Below are 25,805 nucleotides of genomic sequence, written 5' to 3'. Positions count from 1 at the left end.
CCCAGTGCAGGCTTTGTTACTGGCCTCAGAGTGACAAAGGCACTCTCCCCATGGGGCCAGCAACATGTCTCTAGTGTGGCAGGCTGCTGGAACTAGTCAGCCTACACAGACAGTCGGTTAAGTTTCAGGGGGCACCTCTAAGGTGCCCTCTGGGGTGTATTTTGCAATAAAATGTACACTGGCATCAGTGTGCATTTATTGTGCTGAGAAGTTTGATACCAAACTTCCCAGTTTTCAGTGTAGCCATTATGGTGCTGTGGAGTTCGTGTTTGACAGACTCCCAGACCATATACTCTTATGGCTACCCTGCACTTACAATGTCTAAGGTTTTGTTTAGACACTGTAGGGGTACCATGCTCATGCACTGGTACCCTCACCTATGGTATAGTGCACCCTGCCTTAGGGCTGTAAGGCCTGCTAGAGGGGTGGCTTACCTATACTGCATAGGCAGTGAGAGGCTGGCATGGCACCCTGAGGGGAGTGCCATGTCGACTTACTCGTTTTGTCCTCACTAGCACACACAAGCTGCAAGCAGTGTGTCTGTGCTGAGTGAGAGGTCTCCAGGGTGGCATAAGACATGCTGCAGCCCTTAGAGACCTTCCTTGGCATCAGGGCCCTTGGTACCAGAAGTACCAGTTACAAGGGACTTATCTGGCTGCCAGGGTCTGCCAATTGTGGATACAAAAGTACAGGTTAGGGAAAGAACACTGGTGCTGGGGCCTGGTTAGCAGGCCTCAGCACACTTTCAATTGTAAACATAGCATCAGCAAAGGCAAAAAGTCAGGGGGCAACCATGCCAAGGAGGCATTTCCTTACACTAAGCCTAAGCAACTGGTCTGTTGTACAGTTTCATTTAAAGAAATCATTTGAACGGGGATGAGACATGCTCTAAACAATGTTTCTCTACCCTTGGTTTGCCAATTTTTTGTTCCCCAAACACTTTTCATATCAACATTTTTTTTACCAACATTCATAACCTTCAATTGATAACTGGGAAACAAAGGAGTCCGAATATATACATTTCGTGTTGGTCAACAACATCTGTTTATCCCTAATTGGAGTTATCTTAAAATAATATGACTCAACATTTCTTTGATGATGCCCAGAAAAATACGTACATTTTTCAAAATAAGTTTTTGAACTCCCTTGTGGGGGAGTTGGGCAATGTTCCCTTTGCGTATAATCAAATATCGTTTTTGGACTGCTCGCTTTATGTATGAAGTGGTGCCCATAATAACCATAATTGTCCTTAAACTGGTAAACATCCTCATTTTCATAGACAGTATAATGTTGCAATTCTGTCATCATTGAGTCAACTGTTTTCACATCCCAATCATCAGATACAATGCCTGGTATGACTATATCATTCATGGATAACTTTAGCACATACTGTATTTGAATTATTTTAGTGGGACTGTATATATCAAACATTACTTTATCCCACACAATCCCATCTGGAATTGGCACTGCAGAAATGTTCACAAAGGACAAGTCTCTTCGAACCTTATGTGATGAAAAATGTGGTTTCAATACCTCCTCCACCTGTTCAACCGCTGATCTCCCGGGAAGAAAACGCCCATGTATTAACAGAAAAAAAGGTAATGACAAACCTAATTCAAAGGAAAAATGCTAGGACAGTCAATAAAAGCCACAAATAGTTCCATGGAAAAATAAAATATGTATCTTAAAGCCAATGTATCAGCTTACGTGGACCTGACAGGTCAGCAGTCGAAGAGGCAAACGAGTCCGATAGACCATCGTTGTTGTCGGCAAAAGTAACCAGAGGCAGTTCGTGCAAAAGGCGTTGCTGTTGTCAATGGAGGAGTTGGTGTTTCCCGTGGTGGTACACTGTAAACAGCACCATCCGTCACGTTTGTAGTCATGGTGACTTGATCAAATGTTTCTAAATTGCTCGTTGTTAGTGGAACTAATGTGAGATCATCATCCACCCTCCCCAAGCTTGGAGAGGCAACAGTGTTGGTATAGACAACTTGAAGCGGAACTTCTTCTCCAGTAGTGAGAGGGATTTGGGAACTACTGGACGTTCCTCTTGGTCAGCTGTGTAGAATCGGCCACATGTTGTAACTTGACATTGTCAATAGAAACAAAGCGATTTTCTTTGGCACCTGGCAACGGAGGTAGAATAACAGTTCTGGTACCGTGTATCCCCAACACAGGGACTGGTGCACGATAAGAAGGGCCAAATTATTTTTTCACTGCGACCTTTTCACGCACAAGATCCCCAACCCTGGGAATCCAGCCGGTAGGTGTTACTGGCACATCCTTGATTCCTGTGGAGGCAACACTTTTAGAAGAGTTATCTTCGCGGAACTGCTGTAAATCCTGCAAAACAGCAACACGATCATTTATGTCAAAAGGTGTTTCCGCCGCCTCCACACCAGGACCATCAAGATCCGGAACAAACATTTGTGTTCCGAACAGGTACTCATATGAAGTATGACCCCCCAGGGACCTTCTAGGCAGGTTGTTTAGTGCTCTCTGAACTCCAACCAGGTGGGTTAGCCAACTGCGACCCGTACCTAAGACTCTGGCTGTTAAGGATTGCTTTAAATCGCGGTTTAATCGCTCCACAACAGAATTTCCCTCGGGATGAAATGGAGACGAGTACTGGAGCTGGACCCCCAACGAAGCCATTGTGTCCCTGAATGCCCTTGAGGCAAAAGCAGGGCCCTGGTCCGAATGGAACGCCGCAACTGCATATGTACCGACAAAGACTTGCAAATCTTTAATAACAGCCTGAGCGTCAGCCGAGCATTGTGGCCATACCCACACAAATCTGGAGCAAGAATCAACAGCGACTAGTATATATTTGTATGCACTAGCTGGTGTTAATGGACAGCAATGATCCAGGTACACCCATTGTAATAGTCTGTTTGAGATTAAGAGGGGGCGTCTGTGGCGGTCGCTTAGCTGTTGAAACTTTAATTTGTTGACAGATGTCACAACAAAGGACATACTGCTTAGTCTCTTTATAGAGACCAGGCCACCAATAACAGGCCTGCAAGAGTGAAATTGTGGCGGCCACACCAGCATGTGCAGATGCCACCCCCTCATGCGCTGCTTTAATCAATTGTGGTCTTAAATCTTTATTGGGGATGTCGCGTACGCCTACGCCTACGCCTGGAATTTTAACTTCAACGTTCAGCATACTTCCCATCTAGTATTGATACTTATTAGGAAATCCTTTAGGATAAGGCGAACCATCAACTGTAGCTTTTATGGCAGCCATAATGTCTGTGTCTGGTTTGGAACTCGAACAAGCCACTGCAGCTACAGTGGCAACTGCCACTGCTGACTTTGCGGCTTCATCAGCCAAGGTGTTTCCAGCTACGTGTATTCCAACGCGCTGGTGTCCAAGTGTATGCACAACATGGACTTTGGGTAGCGTCTCTTTCAGGTCTGCTACCTTCCCCCATAGTAGTCTGTGTTTTATGGTGTTGCCTTACGAATCTCTGAACCCATTCAAGCGTCAGTAATGCAGGTATTCATTAAAAGACTGGATGCAATAATCCGAATCACAAACAATCAGCGTGAACTGTGTCGGATCTGTATGTTCTAGTGCCATTAGAAGAGCTTTTAGCTCAGCCAATTGTGCTGTACAATCCCCTAGGATTTGTGTATAGGTATGTTGGGGACAGAATTTCTTCCCCTCCATATATGCGCCAACAACCGCACATGCAGCAGAATATTGATGTTTTGTTACAATCGCTGGTTGCGCAGCCATCGGTGTACATGACTACCTGATATCGATCAATAGGCAATGTGTCAGCGGGAACTGGATATTCAACTTCATATTGTAAAAACGCCTGAGTTTGTAACTTTGGGTCAAAAATGTAGTCTACATCAGTTGCTGTTAAAGACGTAGCCCATTGTATCCATCGTGGGTGAAGTGCTTTTGCGTTCAGGGCGCTAGCTTTTTTAACAGGCTCCAGGGCCGGAATAGGAGAAACAACAATAATGCGTCTTCCTTGGGAAAGAGGTCTTTCTTTAATAACAGCCATCTGTACAGCAGTGAGAATTTTCTCTCGGGGTGCAAAGCGTTGTTCAGCAGCGGAATACAAGTGTGACTTGTATGCAATCGGGACTGTCTCGCCTTCATTAAATGTTACATAAGTAAACCCAATGGCCCCAGCTATCACCCTGATGACCAAATGCGTCTTATTGTTCCGTGTGTGTAAATGTTTTGCTGCTAGCATATCTGCTTGTAACTCTCGAAGAGTATGTGTATGTTCAATTGTCCAGAATTTGCTTGAAAAATCAGGACGTATCAATTCATATAAAGGTTTTATGCGCGTAGCATAATTAGGAATGTATGTTCTGCCAAAATTTAGAATTCCCAACAATGATTGTAGTTTGTTTAATCGTATTTGGTGGTTGTAATTGTGCAAATTTTTCTAAAAGTTGTGGCGCTAGGCTCTTCCCTTCATTCGACAGCTCATATCCCAGGAACAGGAAGCGGAGGAAGGCAATCTTAGATTTTTTGAAGTTAAATTTTTAACTGATTTCGGCAAACCCTACAACGATGCGGGCTACCCGTCTTAAATGTTGTAGTATCTCGTCATCCGTGAGATATATATCATCCACATATGACAACGCTTCAGGGTCTATCTCGTGTAAGATAGCAGTCACACAAGCTGAAAACAGTCCTGGGCTGTTCTTATACCCTTGAGGCAAACAACAGAATTTTTTCTGGGAGCCTAGTGCGCTAAAGCTTGTTAAATCTCTGCTTTCAGGTGCTATATTCTGGCAGAAGAATCCATTCGAGATATCCAAAGCCGTTTTATATTTTTTCCGCACAATGTTGCTCCTTAGTGCAGTGCTATGCGAATTCTGTATAGCATATGTACGTGTATGTCCATTTAAATGTCTGTAGTATAAGACTATTCTATATGAATGGTCCGGTTTAGCTACAGGGTATAAGGGATTATTCATCGGCAAGACACAGGGTTCAATCACCCCCTGGTATTCTAGCTGCGTATGTATTTCTCTCACCGGTGCCCTTGCTTCATGTTTTATGGGATACTGCGGTTGTGGCTGCGGTTCACCTTTAATGGGAATTACATGGTATGGAGAATCCCGGTCCCACCCTACGTGATTTCTATATAACGCAGGTGCCTGTGCGAGAGCCCATTCAATAGAACAGCACTCAGCGAGTTCCTCAGGAACAAGGGGCGAAAAGGAAGGTTTAATAACTTCCTCCCCAGCAGGGCAGGTGCGGACAAAATCAGACGGCCAATCTTGTCATATTTTGACTACACAATCCCAAAAAATTGCGTGTATGGTGCGTTCAATGTCTCCTTCCAATTGTAGAGTTACTCTATACACCCTATCGGGTTCGGAGACACGCATATCTGCGGTTTCTACTTGTATGAAGTCTTCAGCTGCTTTCACCTCCAGATGCTCTAGAAGATTCCGGCGAACTATTGTGACCTCTGCCGCGCTGTCTAGCAGTGCTAGAGCCCAGTTCTTGTTCTTCAAGAGAACCCTCTTCCTGAGTGCCATGTCGAACTGAGACTGCTGCCACTTTTTTTCTTTTTAAACTGTTGTCTTTGTTGTACTGGTTTCTCTTCCTTCTTAACAGAAACCACGAAGAGCGTGGTGATTCCTGTCTCAGTTTCACGTACTCTGTTCTCCGCTCACCTCTCTTATTTCTCTTTTCCGATGAGTCCTGAAAGGAACGAGATTGGCGTGTATCAGTATATTGATGTCTATCAGGCGATTTTTTATTCTCTCTATTTCTGAGATTAGACCTATTCAGTGGGGCCTCCGTGCGTGGAGATTTCCCCCCTTTCTTTTTTAGGTGTTTGTTGTTTTTTCTCCCAGCGCTTCTTATTACCCTCAGGTTGTTGTTTAGTATTGTCTTTATTCATTTTACCCTGAAATTGAGGTTTTTGTGGTCTGGCACCCAGGCTATCTCGACCAATACTGGAATAAGTTTCCGCTATTATTTTAGGCAGATCCCGCTCCTGATCTTGTTGCGGAACGTCAAGAAGGCGCACGCGCACTGCAAGTGCAACTGCTTCCCCTTTAAGATTACTTAGGATAATTGAAGAAACCGTGGCAACGTTGCCCATCAGTTGCATTCCTAAATCTAAGGCCGGGGCAGCCCCGTATTCATCTTGAATTTGTTTAAGCACTTCCGGGAGGTTGGCTAGTGTCAGTGTGCCGTGTGCCGTTGTATAGCATGCGGCAAATACCGTGCCCCATACAGTGTTCAACTGTAGGAACCATCCCAAAGGGCAAGCACATAGTTAATATTCTATGTTTATCCTGAGGTCCCGTATGGGGAAATAATGCCTCCAGCGTTTTAAGACAGGGTCTTTTTTCCTTTTAAGGTTCAAGCTTGAACAACCACCGCTGTAAAATAGGGTTACCTATACAGCGGTGGTGGAAATCCTCAGTATCACGGACGTCTCCGTATACGAAACCGAGGGGTCATTATATTATATGAGACCAAGGTATACCGGTGGAGCCGAAAATTACAGTCTGGCCAAACGTTGGCGGCGCCATGTCACGTAGGCTCTCATTATCCTAATGAGACTACTGGATTTGGAGCGGCAAGATCGTTCAGAGTGTGGGGGACTAAGTCTGACCCACGGTGAAGGACTCTTGTCACTCTAAATACAGGTTTTGCTCCAGCTAACTAGCTGTGCCTCATCTCTCCCAAAGGGAAGAGACAATTGGGCAGCAGAGCGCATGACATCTTAGCACTTCCCAGGGAAGTCGTGGTCACTCAGGTCACAATCGGTTTTCTCATACACAGTACAGTCTCACATAGAAATGTTAAAGGCAGTTTAAATTTTAAAGATTGGTTTAATAAAAACGACTGCATTTTAGATAGCAAAGCGTGAGCTGCAATAACCAGAACTACACAACACAGTAGGATTAAAATAGTAACGATGAGAGTGAAGCACAAGAATAAAGCTATCATAGTGCCGCTAGATTATGTTCTCTCTAAATTATATTTCGAGCACAGCATGTGAAGCTCTAAGCCTGCCTTTCAGGTTCCCCCGGGAGGACATCAACCCTCATACCTGAGCAAAGGGGCAGTCAGCATCTAGTTGTAGGTTCCTGGGCAGAATCTCCCTCTGACGTGTACTAGGACTAGGAAGTGTTTTTATAACTAACACGCAGATGTTCTAAGAAAATGTCCCTACGTAAGGATGTGCATTTTCTACGAATACTGGAGACTAAACTTCTACCACGTGTACTGGCAATGTACCAGACAGTAGCCTTGACTGAAGCCCAGGGCGATCAAGAATGCATTATTTGAGAACACAGTGCTGAACTAAGCTAAACAGTGTGATAGAAGGAAATTAAAACAAGACCGTAAAACTGGTTATTGTAAAATAACAGTGCAAGGCTGAATAAAATGTATCTAGGGCAAAGTGCACAGCGGCCTAGTATGTAAAACTAACGTGCATGAAGCTATATTAAAAATGGATACACTACAGCACAAGCAGCTGCTGCACAAGCTTTCCTCACAAGCTTGTCAAACACACAGAGCGCAGGCAGTACAGGTAACAGCCCTGCTAGCCACCAGGACAGGCACCTGCTGCGGAAGCTTCCCTCACATCACACATGCAAAGACAGCAACAGTGCAAGCTTCTCAAACACACAGCACAGGCATTACGGGTAAGAGCGCTGCTAGCACAGAGAACAGGCAGCTGCTCTGCAAGCTTCTCTCGCAGCACACAGGACAGGAAGCTGCTGTACAACCTTCTCAAACATTCAGTGCCTGCAGTATGAGCAACAGCACTGCTAGCTCCCAGGACACACAGCTGTTGTGCAAGTTTCCCCTCACATAGCACACAAGACAGGCAGCTGCTGCTCACGATTCCATCACACAACACTTGCATTAAAAGGCAGCAGCAGTGGCAGCCTCTCTCCCACACAGCACAAGCAGTGCAAACTTCTCAAACCCTCATAGCGCATGCAGTATGAGTAACAGAGCTGCTAGCACCCAGGACAGGCAACTGCTGAGCAAACCTCTCAAACACAACACACATGCATCAAAAGCAGCTGCTGTGCACTCTTCTCAAACACACAGAGCGCATGCAGTGTGGGTAACAGCACTGCTAGCCCAGAGGACATGCATTAAAGACAGCAGCAGTACAAGCTTCTCACACACAACACAAACAGCAGCAGTGCAAGCTTCTCAAACAAACAAGAGCGCAGGCAGTACAGGTAACAGCACTGCTAGCCCACAAGACAGACAGCTGCTGAGCAAGCTTCTTTCACAGCACACATTCAGCAAAGGCAGCAGCAGTGCAAGCTTCTCAAACAGAGCACAGGCAATATGAGTAACAGCACTGCTAGCCCACACAACAGGTAGGTGCTGCGTAAGCTTCTCAAACACAGCGGATGCAGAATGGGTAACAGTATTGCTAGCTCACAGGACAGGAAGTTGCTGTGCAAGCTTCTCTCACACAACACCCATGCAACAAAGGCAGCTGCCATGCAAGCTTGTAAAACAGAGTGCATGCACTGGTAACAGCATTGCTAGCTCACAGATCAGGCAGCTGCAGTGCAAGCTTTTCACATACAGCAGCAGTGCAAGCTTCCCAAACACACAACACAAAGGTACAGCACAGGCTACAATATGCAGGATTCATTTTCCTCACCAAAAAGCACAACCCATGGAGAAAATCAAAGGCGCAGAATGCTATTGCGATACTCTCTCAAGACCCCAAGCTAGCTCGAGGTGTCTCACATATGACTTGAGGACACTTTACAGCTACAAACAGCAACAATTGAAAGAACACTCTCTAAACTGTCTTCTACAACAATGGCAATTTACACCTTTTGGAAATGGACAACGCTGTATTAAATGCATGGGTAGGAGTGATTTCTTTCAGAGCCCCCAATGCAGAGTCCAGAAAGCTGCCATGGTTTCTAAATGGGATATCTTTGAACTTGAGGGCATGTCCATCTCAGATTTTACAAGTTAACTTGAAGTTTACAGTCTATACGGTTTGCCTTTATTGGACCCCCTCACCAACTAATCAAAGAATTCCTAATCTCAGCTGAAATACCGTTCACGTTACTGGCTCAATCACAACCACCAATACACATTGAAAAGGCAGCAGCAGTGCATGGCCCATTCGCATAAACGGCCAATCGCAGCTAAGGGTTTTCACTTGGCAGCCAAGTGGAAGCAACAAGAGCACGGGTGAAGGAGATGGGTTTCAGTGCTGTGTGCCATCCTGAGCTGCCCTCACAGGAGTTGGTGGACAACCAGACATGTAGAGGAAAGATTAGCAAGTGTGTTTCACAGGAAATACAATTCCGTCATCAGCCTGTAAATTACTTCCAGTTCAGCTGTGAATAGGAAACACCATTATAAAGGAAATGGAATTTAATATTTGTTTCATCCCCTGTTGTGGGGAACTAGGGGTTCCTGTTTCAAACAAATTAAATCCTCTATTTGGATACAAAGGGAGTGTACCACCTTGCCTGCACCAATATGCACCAAGATACAAGCAAGGAAGGGCTCTTCTAATACCAACACAATAATTTCAATCTAGTGCTAAGCCTCCCCATGCAACACAAATCTGAGAAAAGTAATAAGCGCCCTCCTGTAGAAGTAGGCTGGAGCCGCGAGGCACCCTCACAACCAATCACCACAGACATTAAAACCACTAAACCTGGCTTAAAAGGGTTTCCTCTTTCCACAGGCGAAGTCTGTATCCAGTAGTATGTAGTAGACAGCAGTGGAAATCACATTATTACTTTCCTGTTTACTCTTACTTTGTTCTCATGCAAAAGGTATTTGCATCAAGTCTTTTTACAAGTTGTAAGGAAATGCCTCCTTGGCATGGTTGCCCCCTGACTTTTTGCCTTTGCTGATGCTATGTTTACAATTGAAAGTGTGCTGAGGCCTGCTAACCAGGCCCCAGCACCAGTGTTCTTTCCCTAACCTGTACTTTTGTATCCACAATTGGCAGACCCTGGCATCCAGATAAGTCCCTTGTAACTGGTACTTCTAGTACCAAGGGCCCTGATGCCAAGGAAGGTCTCTAAGGGCTGCAGCATGTCTTATGCCACCCTGGAGACCTCTCACTCAGCACAGACACACTGCTTACCAGCTTGTGTGTGCTAGTGAGGACAAAACGAGTAAGTCGACATGGCACTCCCCTCAGGGTGCCATGCCAGCCTCTCACTGCCTATGCAGTATAGGTAAGACACCCCTCTAGCAGGCCTTACAGCCCTAAGGCAGGGTGCACTATACCATAGGTGAGGGTACCAGTGCATGAGCATGGTACCCCTACAGTGTCTAAACAAAACCTTAGACATTGTAAGTGCAGGGTAGCCATAAGAGTATATGGTCTGGGAGTCTGTCAAACACGAACTCCACAGCACCATAATGGCTACACTGAAAACTGGGAAGTTTGGTATCAAACTTCTCAGCACAATAAATGCACACTGATGCCAGTGTACATTTTATTGTAAAATACACCCCAGAGGGCACCTTAGAGGTGCCCCCTGAAACTTAACCGACTATCTGTGTAGGCTGACTAGTTTTAGCAGCCTGCCACAAACCGAGACATGTTGCTGGCCCCATGGGGAGAGTGCCTTTGTCACTCTGAGGCCAGTAACAAAGCCTGCACTGGGTGGAGATGCTAACACCTCTCCCAGGCAGGAATTGTCACACCTGGCGGTGAGCCTCAAAGGCTCACCTCCTTTGTGCCAACCCAGCAGGACACTCCAGCTAGTGGAGTTGCCCGCCCCCTCCGGCCCGGCCCCCACTTTTGGCGGCAAGGCCGGAGAAAATAATGAGAATAACAAGGAGGAGTCACTGGCCAGTCAGGACAGCCCCTAAGGTGTCCTGAGCTGAGGTGACTCTAACTTTTAGAAATCCTCCATCTTGCAGATGGAGGATTCCCCCAATAGGGTTAGGATTGTGACCCCCTCCCCTTGGGAGGAGGCACAAAGAGGGTGTACCCACCCTCAGGGCTAGTAGCCATTGGCTACTAACCCCCCAGACCTAAACACGCCCTTAAATTGAGTATTTAAGGGCTACCCTGAACCCTAGAAAATTAGATTCCTGCAACAAGAAGAAGGACTGCCCAGCTGAAAACCCCTGCAGCGGAAGACCAGAAGACGACAACTGCCTTGGCTCCAGAAACTCACCGGCCTGTCTCCTGCCTTCCAAAGATCCTGCTCCAGCGACGCCTTCCGAAGGGACCAGCGACCTCGACATCCTCTGAGGACTGCCCCTGCTTCGAAAAGACGAGAAACTCCCGAGGACAGCGGACCTGCTCCAAGAAAAGCTGCAACTTTGTTTCCAGCAGCTTTAAAGAACCCTGCAAGCTCCCCGCAAGAAGCGTGAGACTTGCAACACTGCACCCGGCGACCCCGACTCGGCTGGTGGAGATCCGACACCTCAGGAGGGACCCCAGGACTACTCTGATACTGTGAGTACCAAAACCTGTCCCCCCTGAGCCCCCACAGCGCCGCCTGCAGAGGGAATCCCGAGGCTTCCCCTGACCGCGACTCTCTGAAACCTAAGTCCCGACACCTGGGAGAGACCCTGCACCCGCAGCCCCCAGGACCTGAAGGACCGGACTTTCACTGGAGGAGTGACCCCCAGGAGTCCCTCTCCCTTGCCCAAGTGGAGGTTTCCCCGAGGAACCCCCCCCTTGCCTGCCTGCAGCGCTGAAGAGATCCCGAGATCTCTCATAGACTAACATTGCGAACCCGACGCTTGGTTCTACACTGCACCCAGCCGCCCCCGTGCCGCTGAGGGTGAAATTTCTGTGTGGACTTGTGTCCCCCCCGGTGCCCTACAAAACCCCCCTGGTCTGCCCTCCGAAGACGCGGGTACTTACCTGCAAGCAGACCGGAACCGGGGCACCCCCTTCTATCCATTCTAGCCTATGTGTTTTGGGCACCACTTTGAACTCTGCACCTGACCGGCCCTGAGCTGCTGGTGTGGTGACTTTGGGGTTGCTCTGAACCCCCAACGGTGGGCTACCTTGGACCAAGAACTGAACCCTGTAAGTGTCTTACTTACCTGGTAAAACTAACAAATACTTACCTCCCCTAGGAACTGTGAAAATTGCACTAAGTGTCCACTTTTAAAACAGCTATTTGTCAATAACTTGAAAAGTATACATGCAATTTTGATGACTTGAAGTTCCTAAAGTACTTACCTGCAATACCTTTCGAATGAGCTATTACATGTAGAATTTGAACCTGTGGTTCTTAAAATAAACTAAGAAAAGATATTTTTCTATATAAAAACCTATTGGCTGGATTTGTCTCTGAGTGTGTGTACCTCATTTATTGTCTATGTGTATGTACAACAAATGCTTAACACTACTCCTTAGATAAGCCTACTGCTCGACCACACTACCACAAAATAGAGCATTAGTATTATCTCTTTTTACCACTATTTTACCTCTAAGGGGAACCCTTGGACTCTGTGCATGCTATTCCTTACTTTGAAATAGCACATACAGAGCCAACTTCCTACACAAGTGCACTTCACAAAATACACAGAACCAGAAACACTTGCTTGATTAAAAATTGAAGAATAAAGTTGGCACGTAAACTGGTCACCTTAGCGCTCCACATACTTTGGGAACAGCTTAAGCCTTACTTAGAAAGTCGGGAGTACAATAATTTCTTAGGCAGTAATAAAAACGAATTTTGTTCAATATTTTAAAAAGGTAAACAGTATTTTTACTTTTAAAAAACTGGACATTTATTACATAACCCATGCTTTCTTTGCAGCTGGAAATTCCATTAATGATACTGTATTTTTCACATAAAGCCCCACGTCAGATCAGGCAGCTTTAAAGATGGCGCACTCTCTTGCGGAGGGTCACAGCTAATACTATCAGACTGGCTGTATTGCTGTGCGGCTTAAAGTTTTTTGCCTCCATTATTCCCTGTGTTGTTCCATTAGGCATGACTCCTACATTTAAGGGTGTAAAAAAGGCTGGCACACTCCTTGTCTGGCAGATAATGATTTCAAGGCACACACTGGTAAAACTGGCTGTGCCAACAGAATAAATGTTATTCAAAATGTTTTGCAATCAAATTTCTAAAAGCATAAAGTACACCAAGACTTAGGGGCCAACACACCAAACAGAGCATTTACATCAAGCATAATCCCCTGTTCAGTGCTCCATCGCTCTCCAGCCAGGTCTGTGCAATATCATTAACCCTAGATAAACAAAGTCCATACACCCAACAACGTTCATTATGCAGCTGCAAAGTGATCAGGTCAAAAGTATACGTTGAACTGGGCCTAATCATTCATACACTCAGATGAAAGCCGACATACTTCAACTAATATAGCAGGCCCAGAACATTCCTTACAGGATCACTCGCATACAATGTAACATGTCGGCTTTATCCATGAGCTCCTTCTGAAGAACACCTGGTCTTACCTTTGGTCCATGGGTGCCCACCATGAGTGGTGGGGAGATGTCCTCTGCTGGAAGGAGGACCTTGGGAGGAGACGCAATCGTGAGGCTGGACTCGCTGCTGCTACAGCGAGTGCCCTCTTGTAAATTCTGAGCAACCATCCTGTCCAACACCCGCCCTGAGCAGGGGGACAGCTTTGGAGAGCAGTGACAGAGGGCCAAGAGATCCTGAAAGGAAGAACAGGCTGCTTAGAACAAATTGACATATTGTCTATAAAAGACGAGCTTTAGGTGGCATTACGCAATGGAGGCCTGGGCTCCGATCTCTTTACCTTTTTGGTGCGCTCCACCAAACTCACTGCCTTCAACTATCCAGACCTGCCATTTACTCAGTAAGTTTAAAACTACATTGAAGGGCCACCTCACGTGACAAGTAAGAGAAAGTAACTAATGCGGCTCAATACATCTTAACTGCTAATACATCTAGTGTGAAAATCCACTGTTCGTCTTTTATAGTTTTGTACTTCTATCTGTGGCTTTTTAACAATACTACTTCAAAAAAAGAAAAAAACAAGGCAACAGTTCTTGACCATATATGCACCCTAAGTCTCTAAAAGCGCACATGTATAGATGAGGACACCCTACTCTCTACCAGTTTAGAAAAGAGATGAAGAGGCACCCCTTTAAAGAGCACGACATCACAATGCAGTAACAGACTACTTTTGCTCCCAGAACCAAGCCACCTCTCCAGCTACTTCTTGACAGCATCCCAGCCTTTGGCAGAGCTCCACTGCCTTTTGACAAGGGGTCACGTTATACAAATACTACAGACATATTCTGAATACTTTGGTTAATGCCCTCCTTGCACTCTGTGGATCAAGCTACCTAAGTCTATCCCCACTTGTATACAAATCATTCTTGCTCCTGCTCAATAAGGAACAGTCCAGCCTGAACTCTCAAGCCAGGTCATCTTCGAACAAAAGCAAACCAAGACCAGTTTTGGACTCTTCAGCTAGATGTAGCTTGGCACAGTGAGCTACAGACCCATGTCCGGGCATACCCTTGGATACTTAAGGCGTTACATCAAACACACAAAAGGTGATGGAAGGAATGCTTGCAATAAAACTTGTGGTCCCTCCTGGAAGGGGCCTCGTTTGGAAAAGACTGCTGCCATGAGCAGCAGGTTTGGTACTGATCTGCATAAACCAGGGCTCCCAATGACTTGCACCTGAAGGACGTAACAAGCCTAACCTTGAACTGGCATTGGGATTATTACTGTGACCCTGTGCTCATGAAAAGAGTAAAATGTCTAAAACGTCAGTCTGAAAATACCAAACTTCTGAACAATAAATCTCTTCACCTATGAACCCCATTATATTCTGACAATTCAAAGGGAACACAAAATTATCTACAAGCATCAATGGGGGTGAAGCACATTTTCAACATGCTTAAATAGAACAGATGCAGCACTTTCAGATAAGCATTAGACAATAAAACCATGTTCAATGTGCGATTAGGTCATTCTGCAAGACGGTCCATTGAAATATTACACTACTACTTAACATGTTTCCTGAGTTATCTATTCTGTTTTCAGGTAGTAACCATAGGTGTTAGTGACTCAGACACTTTGATTTGTATGTTCACTAGTTACTTAGGGGGTCATTCTAACTCTGGCGGGCGGCGGAGGCCGCCCGCCAGAGTTCCCCCCTCCGAAATACCGCACCGCGGTCAGTAGACCGCGGAGGGTATTCTAATTTTTTCCCTGGGCTGGCGGGCGGTCGCCAAAAGACCGCCCGCCAGCCCAGGGAAAAACTCCCTTCCCACGAGGATGCCGGCTCGTAATCGAGCCGGCGGAGTGGGAAGGTGCGACGGGTGCTGTTGCACCCGTCGCGTATTTCACTGTCTGCCAAGCAGACAGTGAAATACTTGTAGGGGCCCTCTTACGGGGGCCCCTCGACCCCCCCTACCGCCATCCGGTTCCCGGCGGGCGGACCGCCGGGAACTGGATGGCGGTAGGGGGGGTCGGAATCCCCTCGGCGGCGCAGCTAGCTGCGCCGCCTTGGAGGATTCCAAAGGGCGGCGGTACACTGGCAGGAGACCGCCAGTGTTGCCGGTCCGACCGCGGCTTTACCGCCGCGGTCGGAATGCCCTTGGAAGCACCGCCGGCCTGTCGGCGGTGCTCCCGCCGACCCTGGCCCCGGCGGTCTTAGACCTCCGGGGTCAGAATGACCCCCTTAGTCTGTTCAGTTCCAACTTCAAGGGATAAATTACGCCAAACCTCTTACCCTTGTGTGCCGCTGATCCTGTGATGAGAGTTTACCTTCTGAGTGGTCTCCTGAACATTTTGCCATTACGTTACTTGTTCTGCTGACATATTCTAACTCTAGGTGCTTGGAAACTTCAAGGTGCTCAGTCAAACACAGTGAAAGCACGACTAATCCCCCAGTTGGCTTATTTAACTTTTTTTAAAGGCCGTACCAGTATGCCACAAAAGATGCAGAAGTGGTTTAAAAGTTAAAATTCATACTTGTGCAGTGTACAGATCTACACCCCCGCGAGTGAATGGGTCTGCCCTGGGGCCATGAATGGCTGTAAACTGCTGCAGCTAAAACATATCAAAAGGAAAACATATGCATGTACAAATGCATACTTTTCAGATTACTTCCGTCACATCTAAATGGAGCTCTGAAGCCCATGGTGCCAGGGTGCGAGCTCAGTGAAAGTGGAACACGTCCAACTGTAACTGGCATATCCCTGGCCTACCCAGAGACAGTGCTGCCTCACTGTGCCGTCCCCTGAACCTGCCCCGAACCCCATTTGCATTAAAAGCCTATATCCACGAGTTGACTAAAGTGCACCTGCAGGGAAATGAAAACACGGCTGTAATCTTGATCATAATTCTAGGTCAATGGCAAGCCTAGATGTTGACAAATATGTAGCCCAGCTGTGCCTATGAGCTTGGCCAGTAATTAATTTAGGCAGGTTATTTTCTTTGAAGTGGAGTGAAATGCTATCCTCTGGAACCAAAGATAACCTTAGCTGCTCCAGCAGGAAGGACAAGTGACGCTTATCACTAGCAGAGGAAACTTAGGGCCGGAGTTAGAGTCTGGCGGAGGGGTTACTCGTCACAATGGTTATGGATATCCTGTCCGCTGAAATCCTAATCCCATTACATCCTATGGGATTTATACTTCGGCGGACGGGATATCCATCACCGCTGAGACAGAGTAACCCCTTAACCAACCTTGAAATCAGACCATTAGTTACTGCAGTGGTGGTGGGAGCCTCCGCTCCCAAGTACCACTCTGGTCTCCTGCACCGAGCTTTCTTTTCAGTACAAGTGTGATGAAAACCCTGGTCTCTGTCCAAAACTGCTGTGAATAGCTCACTCACATTCTTCTGTTCAATCTTCTTAGCTTCATCTCTCTGCGCTCAAATTCGTTTTGGGGTTATTTGTGTATCGCAATTTGACTTTGTCACTGTTTTAATAATACTTAAATACTCTGTACATTGCCTTAAGTTAAGACTGTCTGCTCTGTACCACAGCTCCCTGGGGGTTCAGTTCAAGATAATTTAGTCACTTTGACAGTTCACTCTGACAAGGGTTCTGATTATTGCTCGCGGTAGGTAGTCACCCACCCCAAATAATCCAGTTTGTTACAGAAACCCCAACACCTCTGATCCTGCTTTTCTCTTTGACAGATCATAAAGTGCCAATATCTGTCAAGAGAATCTTTAAGTATTTTGGATAAATAAGGCTGTAAAGAAATGGCTCCCTGTTGCAGTTACCCCCCACTTTTTGCCTGATACTGATGCTGACTTGACTGAGAAGTGTGCTGGGACCCTGCTAACCAGGCCCCAGCACCAGTGTTCTTTCACCTAAAATGTACCATTGTCTCCACCATTGGCACAACCCTGGCACCCAGGTAAGTCCCTTGTAACTGGTACCCCTGGTACCAAGGGCCCTGATGCCAGGGAAGGTCTCTAAGGGCTGCAGCATATCTTATGCCATCCTGGGGACCCCTCACTCAGCACAGACACACTGCTTGTTAGCTTGTGTGTGCTAGTGAGGACAAAACGAGTAAGTCGACATGGCACTCCCCTCAGGGTGCCATGCCAACCTCACACTGCCTGTGGCATAGGTAAGTCACCCCTCTAGCAGGCCTTTCAGCCCTAAGGCAGGGTGCACTATACCACAGGCGAGGGCATATGTGCATGAGCACTGTGCCCCTACAGTGTCTAAGCAAAACCTTAGACATTGTAAGTGCAGGGTAGCCATAAGAGTATATGGTCTGGGAGTCTGTCAAAAACGAACTCCACAGCTCCATAATGGCTACACTGAATACTGGGAATTTTAGTATCAAACTTCTCAGAATAATAAACCCACACTGATGCCAGTGTTGGATTTATTAAAAAATGCACACAGAGTGCATCTTAGAGATGCCCCCTGTATTTTACCCAATTGTTCAGTGCAGGACTGACTGGTCTGTCCCAGCCTGCTGCTGAGAGACGAGTTTCTGACCTCATGCGGTGAGAGCCTTTGTGCTCTCTGAGGACAGAAACAAAGCCTGCTCTGGGTGGAGGTGCTTCACACCTCCCCCCTGCAGGAACTGTAACACCTAGCAGTGAGCTTCAAAGGCTCAAGCTTTGTGTTACAATGCCCCAGGGCACTCCAGCTAGTGGAGATGCCCGCCCCCTGGACACAGCTCCCACTTTTGGCGGGCAGTCCAGGAGAGATAATGAGAAAAACAAGGAGGAGTCACTGGCCAGTCAGGACAGCCCCTAAGGTGTCCTGAGCGGAGGTGACTGACTTTTAGAAATCCTCCATCTTGTAGAAGGAGGATTCCCCCAATAGGGATAGGAATGTGACCCCCTCCCCTTGGGAGGAGGCACAAAGAGGGTGTACCCACCCTCAGGGCTAGTAGCCATTGGCTACTAACCCCCCAGACCTAAACACACCTTTAAATTTAGTATTTAAGGGCTCCCCTGAACCTAAGAATTTAGATTCCTGAAACCTACAAGAAGAAGAAGACTGCTGAGCTGAAAAACCCCTGCAGAGGAAGAACAGAAGACACCAACTGCTTTGGCCCCAGACTTACCGGCCTATCTCCTGCCTTCCAAAGAAACCTGCTCCAGCGACGCTTTCCAAAGGACCAGCGACCTCTGAATCCTCTGAGGACTGCCCAACTTCAAGAAAGACAAGAAACTCCTGAGGACAACGGCACTGCTCCAAAAGAACTGCAACTTTGTTTCAAGGAGCAGATTTAAAGACCCCTGCAACTCCCCGCAAGAAGCGTGAGACTTGCAACACTGCACCCGGCGACCCCGACTCGACTGGTGGAGAACCAACATCTCAGGGAGGACCCTCCGGCGACTCCGAGACCGTGAGTAACCAAAGTTGTCCCCCCTGAGCCCCCACAGCGACGCCTGCAGAGGGAATCCCGAGGCTCCCCCTGACCCCGACTGCCTGAACTCCATTTCCCGACGGCTGGAAAAGACTCTGCACCCGCAGCCCCCAGCACCGAAAGGAACGGAACTCCTGTGCAGGAGTGACCCCCAGGAGGCCCTCTCCCTTGCCCAGGTGGTGGCTACCCCGAGGAGCCCCCCCCTTGCCTGCCTGCGACGCTGAAGAGATCCCTCGATCTCTCATTGAACAACATTGAAAACCCAACGCTTGTTGGCACACTGCACCCGGCCGCCCCCGCGCTGCTGAGGGTGTACTTTCTGTGTGGACTTGTGGCCCCCCGGTGCCCTACAAAACCCCCCTGGTCTGCCCTCCGAAGACGCGGGTACTTACCTGCTGGCAGACTGGAACCGGGGCACCCCCTTCTCTCCATTGAAGCCTATGCGTTTTGGGCACCATTTTGAACTCTGCACCTGACCGGCCCTGAGCTGCTGGTGTGGTGACTTTGGGGTTGCTCTGAACCCCCAACGGTGGGCTACCTTGGACCCCAATCTTAACCCCGTAGGTGGTTTACTTACCTGCAAAAACTAACATTACTTTACCTCCCCCAGGAACTGTGAAAATTGCACTGTGTCCACTTTTAAAACAGCTTATTGTGTTTTATGAAAAAAGTATATATGCTACTGTGATTATTCAAGGTTCCTAAAGTACTTACCTGCAATACCTTTAAAATGAGATATTACATGTAGAATTTGAACCTGTGGTTCTTAAAATAAACTAAGAAAAGATATTCTTCTATAACAAAACCTATTGGCTGGATTTGTCTCTGAGTGTGTGTTCCTCATTTATTGCCTGTGTGTATGTACAACAAATGCTTAACACTACTCCTTTGATAAGCCTACTGCTCGACCACACTACCACAAAATAGAGCATTAGTATTATCTCTTTTTGCCACTATCTTACCTCTAAGGGGAACCCTTGGACTCTGTGCATGCTATTCCTTACTTTGAAACAGCGCATACAGAGCCAACTTCCTACAAAGGCCATATAAAAAATTACAGTACAAAGTCATTCTGAAAACAATGAAACTCCAGTATTACACAAAGTTCACTTCATTCCTCTTCTCGCGAGGAAACCTCAGGAAGAAAAGTAAAAAAAAACTGTGAGGAAATAGGGGGTATTATATGATGTAGTTGTGCGATCTCATTGTGTAATACACTTAGCCCTTTAGTACCCTTAGGCTTCATTTGTAAAACCTTCAGCCCAACCCTGGGTAGTTGTGGCTCTAAGCAGTCAGGCTGCCACAGAGGAATAAGTATTAAGCATTTAAACGAGAGGTCTCCAAACTTTTAAGTACAAGGGCCACATCATATATTTTACAAAATGTCAGAGGGCTGAAAAAAATAAATTGTATAAACGAATGGATAAAATTTAAATGAATACGTTCTACTTGGATCTTTTTTGTAATCAGCATGAAATGATTCAGAACAAAAGAGAAATATGACAGTTACAAAGAAACAATGCTGTGCTTAAACTGAGATAGGATACATAATGAGTAGGAATGTCAAACATTAGAAATGCTCTGACAAAATAATCAATTGGTTAGCTGTAAATAAGAAAAGCAGAACATTCATTTTTAAATACTGAAAGTTTACAAATGTGTATAAAATTAGAATTTGTCCAATTTTGTGGCACACAATAAGAAAAATAAACACACTCCAAGAAAGACCTTTTCAGGTCTCCATCCTCTTCCCAAGGCATTTCTTTGTTTACCACTACCCTCCGAAGGCCTCAGCGTCTGCCCCCAGCTCACTACGTTTACCCTCTTCGTAGGCTGCTCTGACTGCCTCCTCCCGCTGTCTCCTCCTGCCAGCACCCAGATGAGGGTCTCCTACCCGGGAATATCGGTGCCTCCTTGCCTGCTTCCTGGACCAACATATCCACATTCCCTTCTGGGATCCTCATGCCTCCTCACTGGCCCCGGTGCTCCAGCCCAGTACATGGCAACAATATCAGTGACAGGACCCCAAGTGAAACCAGAATGGGCACAGGGGACTAAAGGCAATAAAGTGGCAATGTTGCTAAATTTGCAACTGCAAATTGTAACATAAATTTCGACCTGGATTAAAGTCGGGCTTAATGTAAAGAGTTGTTTGATATCTTGGAGACTGACGATGGTTGCCCTGTTCCAGACCTGGCACAGCTGAGCAGTCAGTGTGCAACCCTGTTCTCACCAATTTGGTGACCAAGTGTTTTCATAGTAAAAACAACAGTTTTTACTATAAGAACATGTTCTGCCCTTGGGATTTGCTGCACCCTGTCTTGGGACTCGGTGTGCCTGCCACAGGGGTGATATATGCATACCAGGGGGGAAGTCTTGCTTTGCCATTATGTCCAAAAGCAACGTTGGGCTAGCAGTTCAAACAGTTCTTCCAGGCCTGCACATGGCAGGCTGACAGTATTGTTTTACTCATGTTACACACAGGGGGTGCAATCAATGCTGCAAAGCCATTGGGGGGGGGATTGTGACTAACTGGTAACCATTTACTAGGGACTTACAGCAAAGTCAGCTTAGCCAACTGGTTAACAACCATTTTGACATACCAGTTTAAGGATAAGGGAGCAGGCACTGAAGCCTGGTTAGCAGGTCTCCGAGAGCTCTCAGAATTGAAAACTCAGTAGCATCAGTCAAAAACTTGGGGTGACCATACAAAAAGCAGCATTTCCTTACAAACAGGTTAGTGCTTGAAGGCGCAACTCAACCTATGGAAGCAAAGAATGGCTTGCCTCCTATTATAAACTAACTAATTGGGTGGAAGGAGAATAAGACTGTAGATTAGCGTTGTCTCAATGCTAAAATGTGGGTAGATCAATATCCCTGATCCAAGATAAATGAACTGCTTAATATGGTGAGTAATGCTAGTTGTGTCCGCATGATCAACTTGTCTTCTGCTTATCACCAAGTGGACCTCAACAAAATCCAGGCACCTAACCTCCTTTACATCACTGGGAGCACACATAAGTATGACTCTTAAGCTGGCATCAGCCTTCCAAAGAATCATGCAGAACTCCATGAAGGATCTCCCAACCACTCTTTCCTTCCAGGATGATATATTTAATGGGCAAGATGTGGGTGAATACAATATACATTTAAGGACTGATATGGCTGAAATCCCTAACCCTTAAGGACAAATGTCAGACCGGGGAGGCTGTCAGGTATTTAGGTCAAACCATCTCCCAAGAAGAATTAAAACCAGACTGGATTTAGATGAAGCAGACAAAGAAGCCGCTCCATCCCAGGATAAAGAGCAGCTTGAATCATTCATGAGTTTGGTTGACTACTGCTTGTAATTGATGAGATGATTTCCTAAAATTGTAGTCCCACATAGGATGATATTACAAAAATAATCATTTTTATATAGTGTAGGAAGTTGGCTCTGTATGTGCTATTTCAAAGTAAGGAATAGCATGCACAGAGTCCAAGGGTTCCCCTTAGAGGTAAAATAGTGGTAAAAATAGATAATACTAATGCTCTATTTTGTGGTAGTGTGGTCGAGCAGTAGGCTTATCCAAGGAGTAGTGTTAAGCATTTGTTGTACATACACATAGACAATAAATGAGGTACACACACTCAGAGACAAATCCAGCCAATAGGTTTTTATATAGAAAAATATCTTTTCTTAGTTTATTTTAAGAACCACAGGTTCAAATTCTACATGTAATATCTCATTCGAAAGGTATTGCAGTAAGTACTTTAGGAACTTCAAATCATCAAAATTGCATGTATACTTTTCAAGTTATTCACAAATAGCTGTTTTAAAAGTGGACACTTAGTGCAATTTTCACAGTTCCTAGGGGAGGTAAGTATTTGTTAGGTTAACCAGGTAAGTAAGACACTTACAGGGCTTAGTTCTTGGTCCAAGGTAGCCCACCGTTGGGGGTTCAGAGCAACCCCAAAGTCACCACACCAGCAGCTCAGGGCCGGTCAGGTGCAGAGTTCAAAGTGGTGCCCAAAACACATAGGCTAGAATGGAGAGAAGGGGGTGCCCCGGTTCCGGTCTGCTTGCAGGTAAGTACCCGCGTCTTCGGAGGGCAGACCAGGGGGGTTTTGTAGGGCACCGGGGGGGGGACACAAGCCCACACAGAAATTTCACCCTCAGCAGCGCGGGGGCGGCCGGGTGCAGTGTAGAAACAAGCGTCGGGTTTGTAATGGAAGTCAATGGGAGATCTAGGGATCTCTTCAGCGCTGCAGGCAGGCAAGGGGGGGGGTTCCTCGGGGAAACCTCCACTTGGTCAAGGGAGAGGGACTCCTGGGGGTCACTCCTCCAGTGAAAGTCCGGTCCTTCAGGTCCTGGGGGCTGCGGGTGCAGGGTCTCTCCCAGGTGTCGGGACTTAGGATTCAAAGAGTCGCGGTCAGGGGAAGCCTCGGGATTCCCTCTGCAGGCGGCGCTGTGGGGGCTCCGGGGGGACAGGTTTTTGTACTCACAGTCTTAGAGTAGTCCTGGGGTCCCTCGTGAGGTGTTGGATCGCCACCAGCCGAGTCGGGGTCGCCGGGTGCAGTGTTGCAAGTCTCACGCTTCTTGCGGGGAGCTTGCAGGGTTCTTTAAAGCTGCTGGAAACAAAGTTGCAGCTTTTCTTGGAGCAGGTCCGCTGTCCTTGGGAGTTTCTTGTCTTTTCGAAGCAGGGGCAGTCCTCAGAGGATGTCGAGGTCGCTGGTCCCTTTGGAAGGCGTCGCTGGAGCAGGATCTTTGGAAGGCAGGAGACAGGCCGGTGAGTTTCTGGAGCCAAGGCAGTTGTCGTCTTCTGGTCTTCCTCTGCAGGGGTTTTCAGCTAGGCAGTCCTTCTTCTTGTAGTTGCAGGAATCTAATTTTCTAGGGTTCAGGGTAGCCCTTAAATACTAAATTTAAGGGCGTGTTTAGGTCTGGGGGGTTAGTAGCCAATGGCTACTAGCCCTGAGGGTGGGTACACCCTCTTTGTGCCTCCTCCCAAGGGGAGGGGGTCACAATCCTAACCCTATTGGGGGAATCCTCCATCTGCAAGATGGAGGAGTTCTAAAAGTCAGAGTCACCTCAGCTCAGGACACCTTAGGGGCTGTCCTGACTGGCCAGTGACTCCTCCTTGTAGCTTTCTTTGTTCCCTCCAGCCTTGCCGCCAAAAGTGGGGGCCGTGGCCGGAGGGGGCGGGCAACTCCACTAAACTGGAGTGCCCTGCTGGGCTGTGACAAAGGGGTGAGCCTTTGAGGCTCACCGCCAGGTGTCACAGCTCCTGCCTGGGGGAGGTGTTAGCATCTCCACCCAGTGCAGGCTTTGTTACTGGCCTCAGAGTGACAAAGGCACTCTCCCCATGGGGCCAGCAACATGTCTCTGGTGTGGCAGGCTGCTGGAACTAGTCAGCCTACACAGATAGTCGGTTAAGTTTCAGGGGGCACCTCTAAGGTGCCCTCTGGGGTGTGTTTTGCAATAAAATGTACACTGGCATCAGTGTGCATTTATTGTTCTGAGAAGTTTGATACCAAACTTCCCAGTTTTCAGTGTAGCCATTATGGTGCTGTGGAGTTCGTGTTTGACAGACTCCCAGACCATATACTCTTATGGCTACCCTGCACTTACAATGTCTAAGGTTTTGTTTAGACACTGTAGGGGTACCATGCTCATGCACTGGTACCCTCACCTATGGTATAGTGCACCCTGCCTTAGGGCTGTAAGGCCTGCTAGAGGGGTGTCTTACCTATACTGCATAGGCAGTGAGAGGCTGGCATGGCACCCTGAGGGGAGTGCCATGTCGACTTACTCATTTTGTTCTCACTAGCACACACAGGCTTGTAAGCAGTGTGTCTGTGCTGAGTGAGGGGTCTCTAGGGTGGCATAATACATGCTACAGCCCTTAGAGACCTTCCCTGGCATCAGGGCCCTTGGTACCAGAGGTACCAGTTACAAGGGACTTATCTGGATGCCAGGGTGTGCCAATTGTGGAAACAATGGTACATTTTAGGTGAAAGAACACTGGTGCTGGGGCCTGGTTAGCAGGGTCCCAGCACACTTCTCAGTCAAGTCAGCATCAGTATCAGGCAAAAAGTGGGGGGTAACTGCAACAGGGAGCCATTTCTTTACATATAGCATGAACAATGTCAAGAAACTTCCAATTGTATAAAAAAATGAAATTGCCACGTAAAAAGGAAAAACATTCTCACCACTGACGCCAGTACCAAAGGGTCGAGGAGCCACCCGTTCCCAGATTTTTGAGGGAGATATTGTGGGGTTGCTTTAAGGATACTCAACGAGGTAGAATACAATTATTCAGTAGCGAAGGAAAGCCTATGCCCTGTTACTGGGCTGCGAAACATTTTAAATTCTACCTATGGAGCATGCTATTCACAGCCCATTCAGAACAGAAATCCCTAATTCACATATTCTCTTCCAAAAATTCCAAAACTATTACTGGCTTTATAGGATTAAAATGTAGTGACTTAGTCCTTGACTAACGGGACCCCTTCCTACACCGACTCCTGGTCCTACAGTACTGTAACCTCAATTCCTATACAAGCTACTGGCCCACCTTCCTGCACTGACTGCTGGTCCTACAGTACTGACCCCGCTTCCTGCACTGGCTGCTAGTCCTTCAGTACTGACCCCCCTTCCTGCACTGACTGCTGGGCCTACACCACTGACCCCCCTTCCTGCACTGACTGCTGGGCCTACACTACTGACCCCCCCTTCCTGCACTGACTGCTGGGCCTACACTACTGACCCCCCCCTTCCTGCACTGACTGCTGGGCCTACACTACTGACCCCCCCCCCTTCCTGCACTGACTGCTGGGCCTACACTACTGACCCCCCCTTCCTGCACTGACTGCTGGGCCTACACTACTGACCCCCCCTTCCTGCACTGACTGCTGGGCCTACACTACTGACCCCCCCCTTCCTGCACTGACTGCTGGGCCTACACCACTGACCCCCCCTTCCTGCACTGACTGCTGGGCCTACACCACTGACCCCCCTTCCTGC

At 47.2% G+C, this 25,805-nt stretch overlaps 1 protein-coding gene across 2 annotated transcripts in view; it reads right to left on the bottom strand.

The window, feature by feature from the left end:
• GLE1 (GLE1 RNA export mediator) overlaps positions 1–25,805 on the bottom strand; it is a 195,621-nt gene that overhangs the window by 168,086 nt on the left and 1,730 nt on the right. For both annotated transcript variants that reach the window (XR_011204710.1, XM_069237002.1), the window contains exon 2: positions 13,422–13,625. Coding sequence is in view for 1 of the 2 variants with exons in the window: in XM_069237002.1 (XP_069093103.1) it covers positions 13,422–13,625 (204 nt within the window). In the remaining variant the exon portion in view is untranslated. The remainder of the gene's footprint in view (positions 1–13,421; positions 13,626–25,805) is intronic.

This window comes from Pleurodeles waltl, chromosome 6, assembly GCF_031143425.1.
Source record: "Pleurodeles waltl isolate 20211129_DDA chromosome 6, aPleWal1.hap1.20221129, whole genome shotgun sequence".
NCBI classification, from domain to species: domain Eukaryota; kingdom Metazoa; phylum Chordata; class Amphibia; order Caudata; family Salamandridae; genus Pleurodeles; species Pleurodeles waltl.
Note: the sequence above shows the minus strand (reverse complement) of the source record. Positions and strands in the feature narration are given on the sequence as shown.